Here is a 20,259-nt window from a genome sequence, read left to right as displayed (position 1 = left end):
TGACCTTTAAAGGCACAATTATCATTTTGCATTCTAAATTAGCATTTTTCAAAAGCCTAAGATTGAACTAGTACTTGTCTAGCTTTTTCATCTGATATTGCTCTATTTACAGCTTTAGTCAATCTTTGCAAAAAGTCAGTAAAGGGTTCTTTTGAGCCTTGTATGACTTTAGTAAATGGCTCAATTCTTGTCCCTGATTGATGAATCTTATACCAAGCATTTAAGGCTGCCCTATGGCATATGGACAAGGTGTGTTCATCAAAGGTAGCCTGCTTATTTACATCACTTCAGGCTGCTGATAAATGGGATCAATAGTCAGATAATAAAGAAATATGAGCTAAGCTGAAATGGGAGTGAGACAATATCAACACTGACACCATCTTCTGGGAAGGCTCACCAGGACCAGGACCAGAAACTATCAAACAACCCATGTTTCAGAACCCATGCACTTCCTTGCATAACTTGGCCTTCATAAAACTTCTGTGAGCTAAGTACAGAGGGCAAAATCATCTGATGATTTTGATGGATTTCTCATCCTGTAACCATTTAGGGACCCATACTAGGAGTGAAAAAGTAATTGCAGGTTGTCAGGCTGTGGGCAGTGACTGTGGGGAAAGGAAGACAGATGAGTAAAGGGATTATTAGGATGCATCTTGTAAGTGCTGAGAGGGCTGATGATGGCTGAGCAACACATCATCTCATCTACTCCAGAGGACAGGCCGTTTAAGGAGCAATACCAACAGTGATTGTTAAAGGGGATGCAAACGGGAGTCTCCTGCCCCAACCACCCGGTCCCAAACAACCGACTCAGAGGCTGAATATGAATTATAAATACTTGGCCAATAGTTCAGGCTTATTACTAACTAGCTCTTACAACTTAAATTAACCCACTCTTGTTCATCTATGTATTGCTGTGTAACTTATGACTTTACTTGTCCTCTAGCATGTCTTGCTTCCTTGGGTGGCTGGCTGGCATCTCTCCTGACTCTGCCCTCCTTCTTCCCATCATCCTCAGGTTGGCTTCCTGTCCAGCTACTGTTGTCAGCTTTTTGTTAACCAATGAGAGTGATGTATATTCATAGTGTAGAAAAGGATTGTTCCTCAGCAAGGGGACTTGAATGAAGGGAGAAATTGCACTCAGACTGAGAGGCATGACCACAGCAATGCAGTTTTGTGGCACCTGCTGGGTTTGGGAAGTTCAGATTTGTTAAAAGCAGTGGCAAGAGCTGAAGGTTTGGAGGTGGAGGGAAGACTGCTGTTGTTAGACATACCGAGACATTTAGGCCTTTAAGGTGAAGGCATTAGAGGCACATGGAAAGGTTTTGGGGGGAAAAGTAACTATCAAATTTGTGTTTCTAATTCGTCCTATTAGGCATTGTGGATGACAGACTACACAGGAGAAAAGTAGGGTTTTATTTGAGATCTGTATTCTGAAACACCAATGAAGCAGTATAGGATGGAGACATGGAGGAGGCTGAATCACCAGGACTTGATGTTGCTTTGGAATAGGAAGGATAGCAACCCTCGCTTACTCTCAGGCCTCTGGCGTGGGAAACATGGTGAAGAGTAGAGCTGTTCCCAGAGCTGGGGACCAGGAAAGAGGCAGCCAGCTAGAAGAGAAGCAGTGCGCTGACTTCCAATGTTTTCTGCTTGGAGTCCATAGTAACCAACACTGAACCTAGCTTTTACTGTGTAATGCTGTTGGTTTTCAGAAGTTGCTTTTTGATGCAGTAGCAGTTTGTAAGAAGGGATAAAGGTGACATTCAAATTGCTATGTGTGTAGAGTTTTGTGGTACTACATTGTTCAGATGTTTAATTTACTACAGAGATAAATTTCAGCAGTCTAGAAACTGAAATGAATTTGTAAGTTTCTTAACTAATAATGAAATTTGGAAACTAATGGCATATTGGCTTAAAATGAGATTGTTCTTATCTTAAGTAAAATTAATGCTGATTTTTCTCTGATTAATGTTTAGATCTCCTAGAACCAAACTTCCCGTTCAAGGAACAGAGCACAAAATTGGACTCTGGGGAACAATCTCTGCTTTGGACCCTGCTTCAGGATGTCCCTGCTGCTTGTCCCTCACCAAGCCCTGCTGTTCACCCCACTCCAAGGCCTGCTGCTCGTCCTGCTCCGAGGCCTGCTGCTGGGAAGTTAGAACGTCTTACTGCCAAACTCCAGGAGATGGATGAGCAGCTGTTAACAGTGCAGACCATTGCGGAGAACATAGAGCAGGACTTCCCTGCACCAGAAGTGCTGAATCTACACTGGGAAAAGGTATCTGTTCTTATTTTCTAGTGCTTTGGTGTGTGTGTGTGTGTGCTCGTGCATGTGTGCAGCCTGTGGTGATGGCTGCAAGTCATTAAATATTTGGTATCATTAATATGATATAATTTTAGATATCTGACTTTATTAAATAATGGGGGGAATTTAAGCTAGAATTTTTTTAAACTTGGCTTTTTTTTGACAGGCTACATTAGCAGTTCTCAACCTGTGGGTCATGACCTTTTGGGATCAAACAACCCTTTCACAGGGTTCTAAGACCATTGGAAAACACAGATATTTACATTATGATTCATAACAGTAGCAAAATTAGTTATGAAGTAGCAACGAAAATAATGTTATGGTCGGGGGACAGCACAAAACAAAGAACAGTATTAGAGGTGGCAGATTAGGAAGGTTGAGAACACCGAGCTACATGATTACTTGTTTTTCTGTCTTCTGTGGTTCTGGGGTCATTCACATACTAGGCAAGTGCTCCCAGTGAGCCGCACTCCCTCCTGGCTCCAGGTAGATCTCTGTCTTCCCATCTCACTAGGTGCCCATAGCAAACCCAGGTAATAACCATCAGCCAGAGTTTCCCTGACTTGTCAGACGACACTCAGATCGCCCCCAGCTGAGAACAGCTGCCATAGCTCTTAGGTAGCGAGCCCATGCTCCCTGCAGGAAAGAAATGTGTGAGCTGCTAACCAGAGTGTGATTTGAAAACACTGTTCAATGTCATTCTCCTCTCAAAGGTTTTTCTTTTCTTTTTTCTTTTTTGTTTTGTTTTTCAAGACAGGGTTTCTTTCATATAGTCCTGGTTGTCCTGGAACATGTTATGTAGACAGGACTGGCATTGAACTCAGAGATCTGCATGCCTCTGCCTTTTGAGTGTTGGGATTAAATGTGTGCATCACCACCTCCCAGCTTATGTGGTAGTCGTTTTATGGTTTTGTTTTATTTTTTAAACCACAAACTTGGATATGGCCAAATGAATCTTGAGCATCAGAAGTCCTTGATGGCCTTTTCTTCAAAGACCCTCTTTTGAAATGTCTTCTGAACTAGTAGTAAAAGCATATTTAAATCCAGACACATATATGTGTATATGCACATACATGTATATTACATATATATTCTTAAGTAAGCTTATAAAGTGTTTCCCTAGGACTTTTTCAAATATCCATAATGTCATCTCCCCTTCCTCATTCCCCACATGTATTACCCTTCCTCCTTCATCTCCAGTTTCCAACACTTTGATTTGCTAAGTTTAACAAACCAGTTTGCAGACCTAGAGAGACAGGGGACTCCCAGGACATCGTGAGCAAGTACTAACTTGGAAGCTTAAGAGCTTGAGTTGAAATCCATGACCTGTCACTGGAAATCGCTCACCCTTGGGCCTTGTTTCCTCGTCGGGATGTAGAAGGCTGTCATGATGGTAGCTAACTTTCTCCCCCATGCCAGGACCATGTGAAGTCATTCCCAGTCCTTGCTACAGATAGTACAAACTTCCTCTTCACGACCCCTGACAATTAGTCACCCTAGATTTTATCCTGTTTCTCTCATTTTGTTGTAGTATTTTAAATGCTTGAGATATACATAAAATTATGATATTTGGACATTTTCAAAAGGTATAACATTTACAGCAGCTCTTTTGCTGTGTTTGTTTTCTTCTATAGGCTGGACTGGTAGATCACGTTGAATTGTCTTCTGGCCCTGAAGTTGAAAAACCGTTAGCTTTAAAAGCCACTAGCATTTCTGAAGAAGGTTTGTGTTGGGAACCTGGGCTGGTACTGAGGCCTGGCTTCAAAAAAGCACTAGAAATACTTTTTTCATGTGAGCTGAAGCCAGTCCTCCCTGCCCCATTCCCAGTCTTTTATTTTTTTTTTTTTATTTTTATGTTACATTATATGGGTATTTTCCTACATGTATATATATGTGCCACATGGATGCATCTTGTGTATCTGTTTCTTCAAAGATTCCACCCCCTTTCCATCATTAGTTCTTTCCGAGTCTGTGAGTGATACATTATCCTTGTCTTTGAAAACAGCTTAGCTTTGCTGTGATTTTTAGGTCATAGTATACAGCTGACTGCAGACTTCTCATGTTTTCTCTAATTCTAGAGTTTCCCTGGCCATTTGGGAGACATTATCCCAGTGTTTGTTGAGCATACACTGCCTATATGCTGTTAGTCTAATTGCTGTCTTAATATCTCTGGTTGCTTTAAAATTTACTTTTTACTCATTTTTCTTTTTTGACACAATGTCTAGGTATGAATTGCTATCTTACACCTAAGTAGATTGATTCTCCAGTTCAAAGGGTTAACGTTGGGAAGTTTGAGTGGCATCCATCACCCTTTTTTCTCCCTCTGTTCTAAATATGCCTGTTAAGTCTGTTTGGACCTTGTCAATTTAATGTTTTAAACTTACACGTTTCTTTATTTGCTTGGCGGGGGGTGGGGGTGCATGCCTGTAAGGCACAGGACAACTTGAGAGAATTGGTTCTCTCCTACTTCGTGAGTCCTGTAGGTCAAACTGAGGTGGTCAGCCTTGGCAGCAAAAATAGTATCTGCTGCACCTCCTCTCTGGTCCCGGTTGTCTCTTTCGTGTGTGTGTGTGTGTGTGTGTGTGTGTGTGTGTGTGTGTGTGTGTGTGTGTGTGTGTGTGTGTGTGTGTGTGTGTGTGATGTTTCATGATTTTTTCATCTTTAGGACTCAGGGATGTATTCACTAGTATTCCTTTAAATCTGTCTTCTAAAAGCTGCTTCCTGTGATTTCTTGTTCCGCCTACTCACTGTTATTCTAGTTTTGATGACTATTTTCAATATCTAAAACTGTTTTCAAATCTGACTGTTCTGCTGTGGCTTCCTATCTTTCCTTTCACTGTACTGTAGACAGCTTTCAGAATGTACTGTAGGCATCTCATGTGAGTGTGTCATGTGTGTATGTGGAATGTACATGTATGTAGTGGTCGTAGCATCTCATGTGAGTGTGTCATGTGGAATGTACTGTAGGCATCTCATGTGAGTGTGTCATGTGAATGTACTGTAGGCATCTCATGTGAGTGTGTCATGTGGAAGCAGCAACTTTCCCTTCGTGTTTTCTCTTAATTGTATGCATGCCTTGGATTAGTGTCTTTCCAGACTCATGGGGACGTGGAAGATCAAAATGATACAGAGAAAACTTCAGAGACAGAATTTTCAGTAACAGAAAATCACCCTAGCCAGAAAACCTACGTATGCCCTTCTGCGGGGTCAGCCATCTGCTCTTCCATGGACTGGAGTATCACTTCTCCTGGTACTGCTCTTCACTCCTTAGGTTTACATACTCTTGTGTGGATTAGTGTTACTGATACCTGGGAGGGCTACAGCTGTGAAGGTGTGTGAAGTAAATACACTTCAACCACATATTACACCCCTATAACATTTTAGCATTAAATCTATAGTAATTAGAATTATATGTGATTTTTATAAAAATTGATAAATTCAAAGTGCTAATTACTAGAATTTTGCATTTTAATCTGTAACAGTACTATTTGTTGAGCCCCTGCTGCGTACATTGCTATATTTCATGCATGGGCCCATTTTAAGGTTGACTGAGGTAGAACTTCATTATTCTTATTCTAGAGTCGAGACTGAGGTTTAGAAAGGGTTAGTGCCGCTGTTTGTTTGATTTCATTTGGAGACACGTTGTCATTACAAGTGCTGTTCTTGGGTCCTGAAGGGACATTGAGTCATATGAACAACAGGCACAACATTTCTTGTGTAACCCATGTAAACATGGATAAAATGAAATGTTTTCCTCTAGTATTTAATGTATGTTTTGTATGCTTGAAAAGGAATTCTATTTTTTTTTTAAATAAGAATTCTGATGCCGTAAGTAGGAATCTCCTTCCAGGCTGGCTTCTTGGAGAGGTATAGTGCCATTACCTCAGTTTTGCAGTCAGAATAGCTTAGAGTTTTCTCCTCTACAACTTCCATTTCTTTTAAAAAACGTTACTGGCAAATAACTGATTGAGGTTAGATTTTAATTTTGGACACAGCCATAGGCCTCCCAGAAGCTTATGTGCAGGTATGCTGACTTGTCCAGGAAGATGCCAAGCCGGGTGTGACTGCTTCACATTGCGAATGGAGAATTATACCGACTAACTCTGCTGAATGACCTCTGAAGGCGTTCCAAAGGAAGAGTTCCAGAAGTGGGATCAGAGTAACAGCTTCAAGTGTTCTTTATGGGGCTGGAGAGATATGCCTGAGCAGTTAAGAGCACTGGCTGTTCTTCCAGAGGACCTGGGTTCAATTCCCAGCACCCACATGGCAGCTCACAACTGTAACTCCAGTTCCAGGGGAATCAGAACCCTCACACAGACATACATGCAGGCATTTCTAAATCTCTGATTAATAATGGAAGTTTGAAAACAATTGACCAGCTGTGTGCACACCTTTAACCTCAGCACTCATGAGTTCGAGGCAGGTGGATCTCTGTAAGTTTGAGGCCAACCTGGTCTATAGAGTGAGATCCAGGACAGCTATGGCTGTTACAAAGAAACCCTGTCTCAAAAACCCAAAAGAAAAAATAAAAAAGAATTTACCATGGGGCTGGGGAAATGGCTCAGTTGGTGTAAGGCTTGCTGTGTGGGTATCTAGTTTGGGTCTGTGGTAGCCACATAAAAAGCTAGGCTCAGCTGTGCTGGAGACAGAGATGAGAGGGTCCTGGGGCTTGCTTGTTCTCTGAAGTCCAGTCAGCCAGCTTCAGTGTGAGACCTTGTCTCTAAAAGGAAGGCGGGGAGTAATAGAAGGTACTTGGTGTCAGCCTCTACACCTGCACACACATAGGAACACACACAAAAATCCTGACCTAAAAGTTTAAAATATTTTTTACTGAACAACTTTTCATGCAGTATATTCTGATCATTGAACTAAATCTTTTCATTAACAATGTTTGTTTTTTTTTAAGGTGTGAATATCAGCAATGAATTTGAAAGGTAAATCTTTTAAGAGTTCATGATTTTCAATTTGTGTGTTAAAATGTATATGTTAATATGTGTTATGGAAATTTTACTGCTCTATGAATGTGAACTTTTATATTACTTTTTTTTTTTCAAGACAAATTTTTCTGTGTAGCCTTGGCTGTTCTGGAACTCACTCTGTAGACCAGGCTGGTCTTGAATTTACAGAGTTCCACATACCTCTGCCTTCTTAGTGCTGGGATTAAAGGCATGTGCCAGCACCGCCTGGCTATATTACACTTTTTGTAGTTTAAAGAAATCTTACAAATTTCCATTGCCAATGAGTATTTTAGGAAACTGGGGAGTGTTATGTTATATATATTTGGTGTTTTAGAATTATGTAATTAGAATGTAATAGACTGTATTGGCTGCATTCTCTTACATTATGAGTTAAGCTATAGCAGTTAAGACCTATAGCTCCTTGTAATGAAACACAGCCATACCACGTGCCTCTGTATGAGCATAGCATTTCTATTGTGACATTCTTGCCAAAACACGGGATGATTTTGACCATGAGCAGAATGGAGGCATGCCAAAGAATATTTTATAAAATGACCAGCTAAGATTTCTCAAAAGCATCAAGGTCATGAAAAATACCAAGATAGAAATTGCTTTAGGTCAGAGAAGACAGATGTCATGACAACTAAGTATACAAGTGGATTCTGGGCAGAAAACAGACACTAGTGAACAATTAGGGAAGTGTGATACAGTCTGTAAATTAGTTAGCAATAGGTCAGTTCCCCAAGTTTGATATAAGACGAAGATTATGTCAGAAGATCACATTTGAGAAAGCCGAGGAAGGGTATGTTGGAGTTTTACTACTTAAAAAATTTTTAATTTTAAGTGTTTTGCCTGCATGTGTGCCAGGTGCCCAAATAAGGCATCAGATCTGTGAAATTGGAGTTACAAATAGTTGTGAGCCATCATGTTGATGCTGGGACTTGAACCCAGGTCCTCTAGAACAGCAGCCAGTGCTCTCAACTGCTGAGGCATCTTTCCAACCCAAGTTTTGTTTTGATATGTGTCTGTGGGTGTGTGCAATGCCCACTGAGGCAGAGGCATTGGATCCCTGGGCAATGCTGTTGTTACTGTGAGCCACTTGATATTTGGATCAATGAGTGCCCTTAACCACTGACCCATCTCTCCAGCCCATTTTGCTGCTTTCTTAAAGCCTGGAACTATTTCAGATGAACTGTTAAAAATTTTTTTTGCCTTTGCTTAGAGCTCATTTTCTGAGAGCGTCTATGATGTCATTGATAACTAGGCTTTTCTGCTGGATGATCCCAGAATTTAGAAATAGAAGACTAGGTGTCTCTTATTTACGTTCTAAAAAAGTGTTACTCATTTCTGCTTAATGTGATTAAGTCATAGATACAAACTTATATTCCTGAAATTTTATTTGCAAGTGTTTCAGAAGATCAGCTCCAGGTGACTGGATTGACTGATATTGCTGACATCATTGATGATCTTATAACTAAGAGTGGAGTTTCCAGTAAAGAGCTTGGCTTGACAGAAAAACAAGCTAGAAGCATATCCAGGTAATAACTGAAAGTATGTGCATGCTAGGCATGGGACCTTGTGTGCGTTTGAAACAAGATCTCAGGGCCTTGCTGGCACTAAGTACACACTCTACCATTGAATTACATCCAGGCTCGGAAGAATCTAATCCATTTAAAATAATGCAGGCTCAAGAATATTTAAAATTTGCCAGGTTTGAAGCTCAGAACAGATGCTTTCCTCATAAATGCTTGTGTGTATACGTCACTCTTCTTCTCTGACAGCATGCTCCCTGTTATAGTTAGCTCAGTGCGTCTGTGTTCTGGGAGCTTCCCCGGGACTCACTGTGGTCGACATGTCTGAGTTCTGTGTCCTAACAGAAGGCATTAACGATTAAGTCATGGTCCTCTATCCTAACTGCTAACCTTAGAAGTATAATAGCACTTCTGTGGAACTTGAAGTGTGTTTTCCTCTCAGTCTTTCGTACATGGAATCAAGACTGACTATCCCATTCATGTTCCCCTTAACTATATATATATAATACATACTAGGCAAGCCTGTCAGGCATGGTGGCGTATAATACCAGGGAGGTGGAGACAGGAGGATGTCAAGTTTGAGGCCAGTCTGGGCTACAGAGAGAGACTGTCACAAAGTAGAGTTTAACTGAATTTCCTAGTTCAATCACATTCCATTATTAACTTATTAAAAATGTAATGCATTATAATCAAACTCAAAAAGGTGGTTCCAGAAAATAGAGCACAAAAGAGACTTTAAATTTTGACAATGATGTGTGTGGATGTGTGTCAGAGCAGGGCATGTGCACATGTGTGTGCGGGTGCCCAAGGAGGCCAGAGGCTTCGGGTCCCCAGAACTAGAGTTACAGGTGGTTGTGAGCCATCCAGCCCGGTGCTCCAAGCCAAACTTGCGTCCTCTGCATGCACATTATGTGCTCTCAAACTCGGAGCCATTTCTCCAGCCCCTGTGGGGTGGTTTGAAAGAAAATGACCCCAAAGGGATGGCACTATTAGGAGGTGTGGCCTTGTTGGAGGAAGTGTGTCACTCTGGGGGTGGGCCATGAGGTCTCCTATGCTCAAGCTACCCTCAGTGTCACAGTCCACTTCCTGTTGCCTCCTGATCAAGATGTAGCCAGCACTGTGTCTGCCTGCTCGCTGCCATGCTCCCCACCATGATGATAAGGGACTGAACCTCTGAACTGTAAGCCAGCCACCCCAGTCAAGTGTTTTCCTTGTAAGTTGCTGTGGTCATGATGTCTCTTCACAGCAATAGAAACCCTAACTAAGACACCCTACAAAGACTTAGTAGAATATATATATAGTGTGTATATGTATATAATGTGTGTATATGTGTGTATATGTATATACACATATTATGTATATGTATATATTATATATGTGATATTATATATTATATATATGATATATATACACACACCCTCTTTTAAGAGAATAAACCCCAACTTAATTGCCTTCAATTGTCCTTTTATCCCCTGAACTTAATGAGTATGTTATAAACATCTCATCAGTGGTCTATTAAATGTTCAGAACTAAATTTAAATTTGATTTCTAGTCTTGAATGGTGAAATTATAATACAGAGTTGTGTCATTGTGCTGTGGGAGCTCAAGGGAGGAAAGACAGTTTATCAAGGCAGCCTGAGCAGGTCCAGATCTGTTCTGTATTTCAGAGGGCTAATGGGGTGTCTCCACAGAACAGTGACTTAAGACAGAAATTACAGGTACATTAACTTTCAGTCCTCTGAAAAGCAGATGCCAAGGTGGGATTTAGATGGAAAAGAGTTTGATTTGGAGAAATGCCTGGGAGGGAGGAGTAAAAGGGACCAGTTATCAGACCATGGTGCTGATGGGGGCACGGATCAGACTCCTGGAGTTCCCAGTGTGGCCCCAGCGTGCATATTTGCTGAGAGCACTCTCATAATTTTATTTTTTTCTTTCTTTTCTTTTGAGACAAGGTCTTACTACATAGCTTTGGCTGTCCTGGAACGCATTATGTAAACCAGGCTGGCCTTCAACTTATAGAAATCCACCTGCCTCTGCTTCCCAAAGGCTGGTACTAAAGGCAGATGCCACCATACTCCATGCTGTTGACCTTTCTGAGAGCAGGTCAGAGAAGGCTGACTGAGGGCATGATAGTTAGTGCCCTTCAAAATGGTACAGTGTTCTCCTTCCAGAGCAACAGTGTAAGATATTTGTCTTCTGCAAAGCATATGGAAAAGCCAGAGATCCTTGCTTATTTTCCAGGATTCAGCATCCTTCTGGCAGATGCCCCCAAAGAACTGAAAAGGAGAGAAGAGAGATTAAAATCTGGATGAAAAGAAAGCGAAAAGAGAGGATGGCAGAGTACTTAAATCAGCTGGCAGAGAAGAGGGGACAGGAACGCGATCCTTTCTGCCCCAGAAACAGTCCAGTAAGTCTGTAGTACCCCAGGGAAGGAGTTCTCACTGGATACGTACAGGCTTTTCCTGACAGATAGTCAAGAAAAAAATTAATGTAATTTGGGTGCCTTTTTTATTGAGCAAATGTTAATCAGTTACCTGAACAAAATGTGTTAGGATATTGTACAAACTATTTAATGAATTCTATTTAATGAATTTAAATATCTTTTTCTCTATTGGGCTAATTAAGGCTCTGTCATTTTAAATAAACAAGGAGGTTGAAGGGGTGGCTAGTTGGAATTGTTTCTTCATTTTCAGTGAGACTCATTGATAGCTGAACCAGCCATGTGCATATTAAAGACATTTTTAAAACGTAGTTTTGAGGTCTGGAGAAATGGCTCGGTGGTTAATGTAGGCACTGCTCTTGCGGAGAACTCAAGTCTGGTTGTCAGCACTCACACACAAGAAACAGAAGATAAAGATAGATCACAGTAAATACACCAGGAAAAAAAAAAAAAAAAAAAAAAAAAAAAAAAAAAAAGCAAAATCACACCCAGAAGACAACGGATAGATCACAGTTCCCGGAGATAGATCACACAGTTCCCTGTAATACAGCGCCAGGAGAGCCAACGCCCTCTCTGCACCCCTGTGTGCCCAGTCAGACAAACAGATGTACATAATATACACAAAATCAAGTTTAAACAATAGCATTTACTATCTACAAAGAATGTTTTTGAGCCATGGTCCCTAAGTGGTCTAGAACCCTGTATTAGACCAGGCTGGCCTCAAACTCACAGAGATCCACCTGCCTCTGTCTCCCAAGTGTTGGGACGAAGTGTGTGTGCTTTTAGTGTACCCACTACATCCAGCTCTACAAAGACTTTTCTAAAATTAGAAGAACAGTGGGGGTGGTTCTGCTGCCCTCTGATGGTGTTGGTTTACAGAGCCTAGAGGAATTGATAGTGCTCGTGGCTAGATCCAGGAGAATTGTTTATTTCAAGGATGAATGGGCTCAACCCCTAATACTTCACCAAAACAAATTAGAGCTTCGAAGGTGAAACAAAAGAATCATATCACCATGAAAGCGACATGTGGATTTAGAGTGTAGAGTCCATTTTGAGTATTAGAGTGTATAGTCTATTCCTTTGTAATTTCACATAAAATATAATATTTTAAAAGGGTCATTATAAAAGCATCATCAGAGTAAATTGTGTAAGTGAATTTTTAAGATAAGGTTGTCTTCTTTAATCTGCATGGTGCAAAAGAGAAACTCTCATCTAAAATTTGTAATTTGGATCAGCAACATGATAAAAGTATTTGCTGACACCTTGGATTTGCTCCCAAGAACCTACATGGTGGACAGAGAGAACTGATTCCCACAGGCTATCTTCTGACCTCCATACACATACCATGATGTGCACATAGCCACACACAGATACTTACAAATGAATAAACAGTGTGTGCTCTATGTACCTGACTCTGCGTCAAAACCTGCTACTGTTAATGTAATACTTTTTTTATATTATTGTTTACCTGTGTGACCACTTTGCCTGCATGTATGTCTGTACATCATGTGCATGTCTGGTGCCCACTGAGGAGGCCAGAAGAGGGCTTCGGGTCCTCTAGAACTGGAATTATTGGTGGTAGAAAGCGGCCATGTGGGTGCTGGGAATAACCATTCCTGGATTTTCTGGAAGACCAGCCAATGCTTTTAATCACTGAGCCATCTCCAACCTACTAACACTTTCTTAATGAACTTTGCAGGCACAATTGGAGCTTTCAAGTCTATTGAAGTATATAACCAGAATCTCGATGTATCTAGGGATGTATGTGTGCATGTATGTGTTCTCTCTCCAACGAGGGATGGACTCTAACATCACCGTCACTGTCAGTCAGATATAAAAACCAAACAGGTTTATGTAAATTTCGAGTAAACTAGCTGTGAAGGTATAAGAACCACTTTTGGGAGTCAGTTTTCTCTTTCATCCTAGAGTCCCCAGAGTCAGACTTGGGTCTTGAGACTTGGCAGGAGGTGCCTGTCCTTGCTCTGCCGTCTCGCTGGTCCTAGTGCGTGAAGTTTGAAAACTAGGTTTTTGGAGACAAGGTCTCTCCGTTAGTCCCGGCTAACATAAAGTTCATGGTCCTCTTGCCTCAGCCACCTAAGTGCTAATTTCACAGTGTTTCAATCTAAGATGACATTTTACACTAAGAGAGAAAACTTTCTCAAATATGACAGTGTCTTGTGCCTCTGTAAATGCCAGCAGACTGTCTAGTGCTTTAGTTGTTTGGACTGAACAATAATGAACTAACTGGACATTTCCTGTGCAGTTTTATATGACTTCAAGGCAGATCAGGCAAAGACAAAAGATGAAACATGAAAAAGATAGGTAAGTCTGGAAGCTGTACCCTCAACATGCTCTAGCTCGCTTGTGCCTTGGGAATTACTAATAGTTTCCTGTCAGTAGACAGACTGTTATGGGAGATAGCATTTTAAGAAAAGATAAGCTGCTTAGGAATTTGCTTTCAAATATTACTTGTGCCATTCAATTTTTATGACTCTTATTTCTGCTGCCCTCCCATACCCAACCTGGATTCATCTGTATGTGTCTGAAATACCTCAAAAGCCAAAGTACAGGCACCTTTATTTTGTTATCATTATCATGTTGGTTCTTTGAGCCAGGATGTCAGTGTGTACCTACCTCAAAGTAGCCATCTCCCTGCGTCAGTTTCCCAAATGCATAGACTGTAAAGTGTGTGCCACAGTAGTGCCCCGCCTCTACAAGGACATAGCCATACACTGTGCTCTCCAGGGATTTTGAGAGTGAGGCAGAAGATTTGGGGTTTGTTGTTTGTTTGTGTTTTGAGACAGGGTTTCTCCGTGTAGTTTTGGTGCCTGTCTTGGATCTCACTCTGTAGACCAGGCTGGCCTGGAACTCACAGAGATCTGCCTGGCTCTGCCTCCTGGGTGCTGGGGTTAAAGATGTGAGCCACCACCGCCCGGCCTGAGGCAGAAGGATTTGTAAACATGTGCTCCCTCTCAAAATGAACAGGACAATGACGTTGCGTTCCTGTCCACAGACTGCTGTTGTCCAAACACTACAGCCAGCGAATCTCGCAGGCATACTCTCTGATGAATGAACTGCTGTCTGATTCGGCACAGCTAGCAGCGCCTGCAGATAAACCCTTCCCTAAAAGATCCCCCACCGATCAGCATCGCACACAGCAACAGGGCTCTGCTCCAAGGAGGTGAGACAATTTGGCCTGTTACGTAGCATTGAGGTTGGTTTGTTTTCAGACAGCGTCTCCAGTATTCCAGGTTGGCCTTGAACGTGCTGTGTAGTCAGTGCTGACCTTGAAGGTCCAATCCTGCAGCCTCTACCTCCTGATGACATCTCAGACTACACCCTGGCTATGCAGTGCTGGGTTAAACCCAGAGCCTTGTGCATGGTAGACACTCGCTCTGCTCTGCCCACATCCCTGGCCCCAAATGTAGCACTTGTGTGTCTTCATCTATGCTACCTCGTTACAATAAAGTGAAGAAAAAAATAGCGCCATAACTATGTGCTCATGTAAATTTATAGAATAACCAAGGAGAAGGCAAAAATTGTGTTAAATTTCTAAATAAGATATGACAAAGCATTTTGGAATATATGAAATAGCGTGTTTGGTATCTTTTCAGCCTTCTCTTCTCCTTTAGTTCTATGAAGAATTGCTTCTGGAATTTGCCTTTAATTCCTCTCCTCCCCCCATCTGCCATTTCCATTCAGGCAGGAGCAGCCGGCCCTCCCTCACCATCTGCACATCTCTGTTACCCGCCCATCCAGCTGCAGCTACTGCAGAGCTCTCCATAAATTACCCGCCTGCAGTGGTGTAGATAGGATTCCAATAGGTGAAGTTTATTAAGTAGAGCGTGCTGCTAATGCCCCAGGTGTAAGTTTTCTTACAGGTGGCCAACAAACATACAGATATGTTAGTGATTCATATAGTTTTTATTCAGACTGTCAAAGGCACCCAGGAATTTTCTTCAATAAAATAGAAGATTAAATACATAAAGAAGCTGTTATGTATATAGAGAATTTGAAGTGGGTAGATATTACTAAAATTTTCCTTGTCAAAATTCAAATTTTTCAAAGAATAATGTGTTTTATGTCTGAGGTAACACTGTGGCACGGCATAAGCAGTGTTGAGTTATTATTTGGAGGTTTTAAAATAAAGTTTTTAATTATCATGTGATTTCTACTTTAGAGAGAATCCACATGGGCAGACTTTCCTCATAAATCGGCCTGGACGAGGCAGGCGTATTTCCAGACCAAGTCATCTACAAAAGGAGAAACCCTTGGGGCAGCCCCAAGGTGCATCTCGGCAGCAAGGTAAGACTTGAAGCTCCCTGGTCTTTTGTGATTTGACTGTGTTCTTGGAGTTTTTTTGTGATTTGACTGTGTTCTTGGAGTCTCCAAAGTTATTTTATTAGTAAAAAGAAACTCCAGTTCCAGCAGAGCATGGTATTGAGAAACCCTTGGCTACCCCAGGCTTTTGGTCTATTGCTCTGACATGGCAGTTGCTTTTCTGTCCCGAGTGCTAAGACTCCTAGCCTGAGCCACCGCTCCTTCCTCGTGGCTCCCTGGTGTCTGAGGAGGAAGCCTTGGAGCCCATGGACCTGCTGTCTTTGTTGTTTGTCCCATTGTAAGCCTTCACTGCTGTCCCCCCTGGTGTGGGTGGTCTGTTTCACCTGGCTCCTGCAGTAGCTCACACATCCATCGGAGACTTTGGATGCTCTCCGCAGCCCCAGACCACCTTCCTCAGCTTCCTGGCTTTTCTAACAGTTGGTTTCCCGTCCATAGAACAGGCTTTTGTACTCTGCCCCTTACACCTCGAGTGTCTTTGAAGACATCCTTATCTTTTAAGATTGGGTCTTGCTGTATAGATCAGAGTGGCCTTCAATTCAGTCTTCTGCATCAGCCTTCTAAATAGCGTTATAGATGGGTGCCACTGCATGTGGCTTAGGCAGCCCTAATCTTAATCCTTTAGTATTCCAGTGTGGTATGTTCAGTTTTGAATCTATATCCTCCTTGTGGATGGAAGTTACCACTTGCACAGTTGCTGGGAAGAGGCTGTAGTTAGTCAGTGTGGACCACGAGGAGCCCACAGCTAACTCTTGGCTGTCCCAGCCCTTTCTCCTCATCTTTGTATCGCCCCTTCATGGGACAAAGACAGTGCTCGAATAACTAGCGAAGATGCTCAACGTGGCTGTTGGACTTTTTATTTTGCCTAAAAATATGTAAACAGATTTTTTACTTTTAACAATATTAACAGAAAGTATTGTAATGTCCACATACACACACACACCAACCCTGTCAGATACTACTACCAAATGCCAGGCCATTGACTTTGCTTCAAACAGTCTAGGTTTTAGAATCCTCTAACTCTGCTACCTATTTTAGGCCTTCAGGTCTATTATTAAAAATCTAACTCTCATACCTCGTGTGGAGGCATATACTCAGAGTCCCAGCACTTGGAGATAAACTTTGGATCCTTTCAAGTTTCTAAGGCCATCCTTGATTATACAGTGTGCTTCAGGCCAGGCTGGACTACTTGAGACCCTATCTCAAACATATAAATAAAGCCACAGTAAAGCTCTCCTGGTGACACATACATGGAAGTCCTACCTACTTGGGAGGCTAAGGCAAGAGGATCACTTGAGCCCACAAGTTCATGACCAGCCTAGGCAACATACTGAGAGCCTGTCTTTCAATAAATAGACAGGTCAATTATTTTAAAATTATTTTAAAAACCATCTACTGGCAAGATGACTCAGCAGGTAAAAATGGCTCCTGCCAAGCCTAGTGACTTAAGTTCAATCCCTGGAACCTGTGTAAATAAGAAAGAAGAGAACCAATCCTGCAAGTTGTCCTATGTGATGATATTATGTTCCCCAATATATTGTGCACCCTAATAAACTTATCTGTGGTCAGAGAACAGAACAGCCACTAGATATAGAGGCCAGAAAATGGTGGCACACATACCTTTAATCCTATCACTTGGGAGGCAGAGATCCATCTGGATCTCGGTGAGTTCAAGGCCACACTGGAAACCACCAGGCATGGTGACACACACCTTTAATCTCAGGAAGTGATGGCAGAAAGCAGAAAGGTATATAAGGTGCGAGGACCAGGAACTAGGCCTTTTAAGCTTTTAATGATTTTAGCAGCAGTTCGTCTGAGATCCATTCAGATGAGGACTCAGAGGCTTCTAGTTTGAGGAAACAAGATCAGCTGAGGAATTGATGAGCTGAGGTTGGATGTGGCTTGTTCTGCTTCTCTGATTTTCCAGTGTTCACCCCAATACCTGGCTCCAGGTTTGTCTTTATTAGTAAGACCTGTTAAGGTTCGTGCCACAGTCCTATGATGTGCTATGGCAGGAGCTCATCCACACACGTAAACACACACACACACACATCATAACATGGCTGAGGAGTTTAAGTACAGCATAAAGCAAACGGTGGTTATTAATTTTTGAGCTTACAAAACTCTCATCCTTGCCTTGATAAAATTTAACTTGCTGTTTTAGCTAGGACTTTACCAGGCTTCTAGATCCCTTGCTCTCCAGCTGCTAAGGGTGTTGTCCTCTAAGGAAGGACACCAAGTTTAAAAAGTAGTTTTCCTTCTTCCTTTAAAGGCCTGCTTTCTTGGTTCTGTTAGGATCCTGGAGAAGTCCCACAAAAGACCACCATCCATGTATGCAATCAACAAGAGCATTTATTATTCCAGCATGTTGGGGCCTGACATCCTACACAAAGGCAAGATGGCAAAGACCCCAAGAGGGACCTGTGAGCTTCTTTTAAGCATAGCCAAGAGGAGATACTAGAGCAGTTAGGTTATTTTAGACATGATTGGCTTAAGCAAGTGGCAATCATATTAGTATGTTCTAATTGGCCAGGGCTAGTCAGGGACTGGTCAGGGTACAGTTTTCCATTTTGGAGCAGGCCTGGACAAGTCCAAGGCTTTATTCTTAAGCTGCTGGGGGCACTGGCTGGCCTAGTACGCACTGACTGGGGCACTGGCTCACTCAGTGGCCCAGGCTTGGTGCTTCCTACCTCCCTTGCCCCTGTGGTCAGGGGCATCAGGGATTGATTGTCCTTTGTTTTGGGCTCTCACAGAAACTGTTTACTCAGTCTCAGGAAACTGAAATGGAGGCCTGATCTCTGAGAGAAGACTGAGCAGCCTGTCATGTGTCTGCTTGGTCCTCTCAGCTCAAAGCAGCCTGATTCTAGAGCTTATCAGGCTGACTGCACTTGTGAGGATGTAGGCAGGCAGCCCGACCTAGGCACATTTTATTAGGGTGCAACAGAATATCACCACATTGGTGTGTCTGCTAAAGTAAACTGCTCCTGATTGGCACAAATGACAGAGGTTTTTCAGGGGCTTGGAGGTGATGGTGCAGTTGAGGTTCATCATGCTAGATTGCACACATTGTTTGGCAGTCTGTGTCGTATGCTGAGAATCACCTGCTATCCTTAAAGTACAGAAGACTCCCAACTCCATATGTAGGTGAGATTTCTTTTTTTAATTTTTATTTTATTATTTTATGTGTATGGGTGTTTTGCCTGCATGTATGTTTATGTACCATGTGAGGTCAAAAGAGGGCATTGTATCTCTTGTGTCCTTTGGAAGAGCAGCAAGTGATCTTAACTATTGAGCTGTAACACAAAATCCAATAGGTCTTATAATAAAAAACTCGAAGCCAGATATTGGGGTAAATGCTGAAAGATCAGAGAGACAAAGGAACAAGCCACAGCCACTTCTCACCTCCCCAACTCCAAGAATCTTCTGACTGAATGTCTCTGAGTTCCCAGCTGAAAAGGCTTCAGCCCAAAAGCCTCCAGCTGAAGAGGCCTTAGCTCCTGTCTCCTCAGCCTTATATATCTTTCTCTGCCCAGCCATATTGCTTCCTTCCTAGTGCTGGATTAAAGGTGTGTTCCCCCACTGCCTGGCTCTGTTTCTTTCCTAGATTGAATCAATCTCATGCAATTCAGGGTGTCTTTGATCTCACAGAGATCCAGACAGATCTCTGCCTCCTGAGTGCTAGGATTAAAGGTGTGTGCCACCATTGTCTGACCTCTATGTTTAATCTAGTGGCTGGCTCTGTCCTCTGATCCTCAGGCAAGCTTTATTTGATACAAAATCTATCACTACACTGAGCCATCTCTGTAGCCCCATGGTGGGGACTTGCTGTGGTCACTTGCCCTTCACACTCATTGACACACAAAGTGTCAGGATGGAAAGAGATCCTCCAAGCAGGTGGTAACCATAGGACGGAAAGTGCTGGGTTTCTGTCAGAGAAAATAGACTTCAAGGCAGAAATTGTGTATGAAACCAAGGTGGTCATCACTGAATGATAATGGACTCAGCTCGTCAGGATGGCAGAGCATGTGTAAGTACCTGTGTTGTTGAGCCGAATACAAAAAGCAAACACTCCGGGCCACAGAGGGAGAAGCAGTGCCCAGACCAAGTGACAGCACTCTGAGGAGTTCTTAGGTTTGTCGTTGTGCTGCTGTGTTTTCTGTCTGTGTGTGGTGCTGGGGATTCGACATGGGGCTTCACAGTGCTAGAGCAGCTCTCTACCCACGTCTCCAGGCCTCAGCAAGTATTTTGACCACAATAAAAGCTAAAAGTAAACAGTTTTTCGGAAAATTGAAGTATGTGGAAATTAAACAGTATGTTCTTCAACAATTAGTAGATCAAAGAGATCAAAAGGAAAATTAAGCACTTTTGAGAAAAGGGGCGATGGAAAAACAATACACCAAGACTGATAGGGCTATGTGAAATACCTAACCCTAAAAATACAAATTGATCACAAAGGGAAGAAATATCACAGAAATTTGAAAAAAATAAACAGAATTGACAAACCCTTAGCCAGGCTCGTGGAAAAGACTCAAATGTTTAAGATTAGGAAGCAAAGTGAGGACATTTTGACACCTCTAAAATAAAGGGGGTCTTGGGGGAATGTTAGGACAGTTACATGCCAACAAATTTGATGATCGAGACAAATTGGAGAAACCTACCGAGTTGAATCAATGAGAAACATGTGCA

General features: G+C 42.2%; 1 protein-coding gene across 8 annotated transcripts in view; it reads left to right on the top strand.

Moving 5' to 3' along the window:
* The window catches only part of Cplane1 (ciliogenesis and planar polarity effector 1), a 95,347-nt gene that overhangs the window by 71,452 nt on the left and 3,636 nt on the right, over nt 1–20,259 (top strand). For 6 of the 8 annotated variants that reach the window (XM_037209398.1, XM_037209399.1, XM_037209400.1 and 3 more), the window contains 9 exons: nt 1,977–2,278; nt 3,940–4,027; nt 5,391–5,555; nt 7,212–7,239; nt 8,670–8,801; nt 11,037–11,202; nt 13,499–13,557; nt 14,249–14,416; nt 15,416–15,540. In XM_037209398.1, coding sequence (XP_037065293.1) covers nt 1,977–2,278; nt 3,940–4,027; nt 5,391–5,555; nt 7,212–7,239; nt 8,670–8,801; nt 11,037–11,202; nt 13,499–13,557; nt 14,249–14,416; nt 15,416–15,540 — 1,233 coding nt within the window. Of the gene's footprint in view, nt 1–1,976; nt 2,279–3,939; nt 4,028–5,390; nt 6,561–7,211; nt 7,240–8,669; nt 8,802–11,036; nt 11,203–13,498; nt 13,558–14,248; nt 14,417–15,415; nt 15,541–20,259 lie in introns of those variants that run through there. The other 2 variants (XM_037209402.1, XM_037209403.1) reach the window with 2 other exon arrangements.

The sequence above is a fragment of the Peromyscus leucopus genome, chromosome 11 (genome assembly GCF_004664715.2).
Source record: "Peromyscus leucopus breed LL Stock chromosome 11, UCI_PerLeu_2.1, whole genome shotgun sequence".
NCBI lineage: Eukaryota > Metazoa > Chordata > Mammalia > Rodentia > Cricetidae > Peromyscus > Peromyscus leucopus.
The sequence above is the reverse complement of the archived record's forward strand: the minus strand, read 5'-3'. Positions and strand labels throughout refer to the sequence as shown.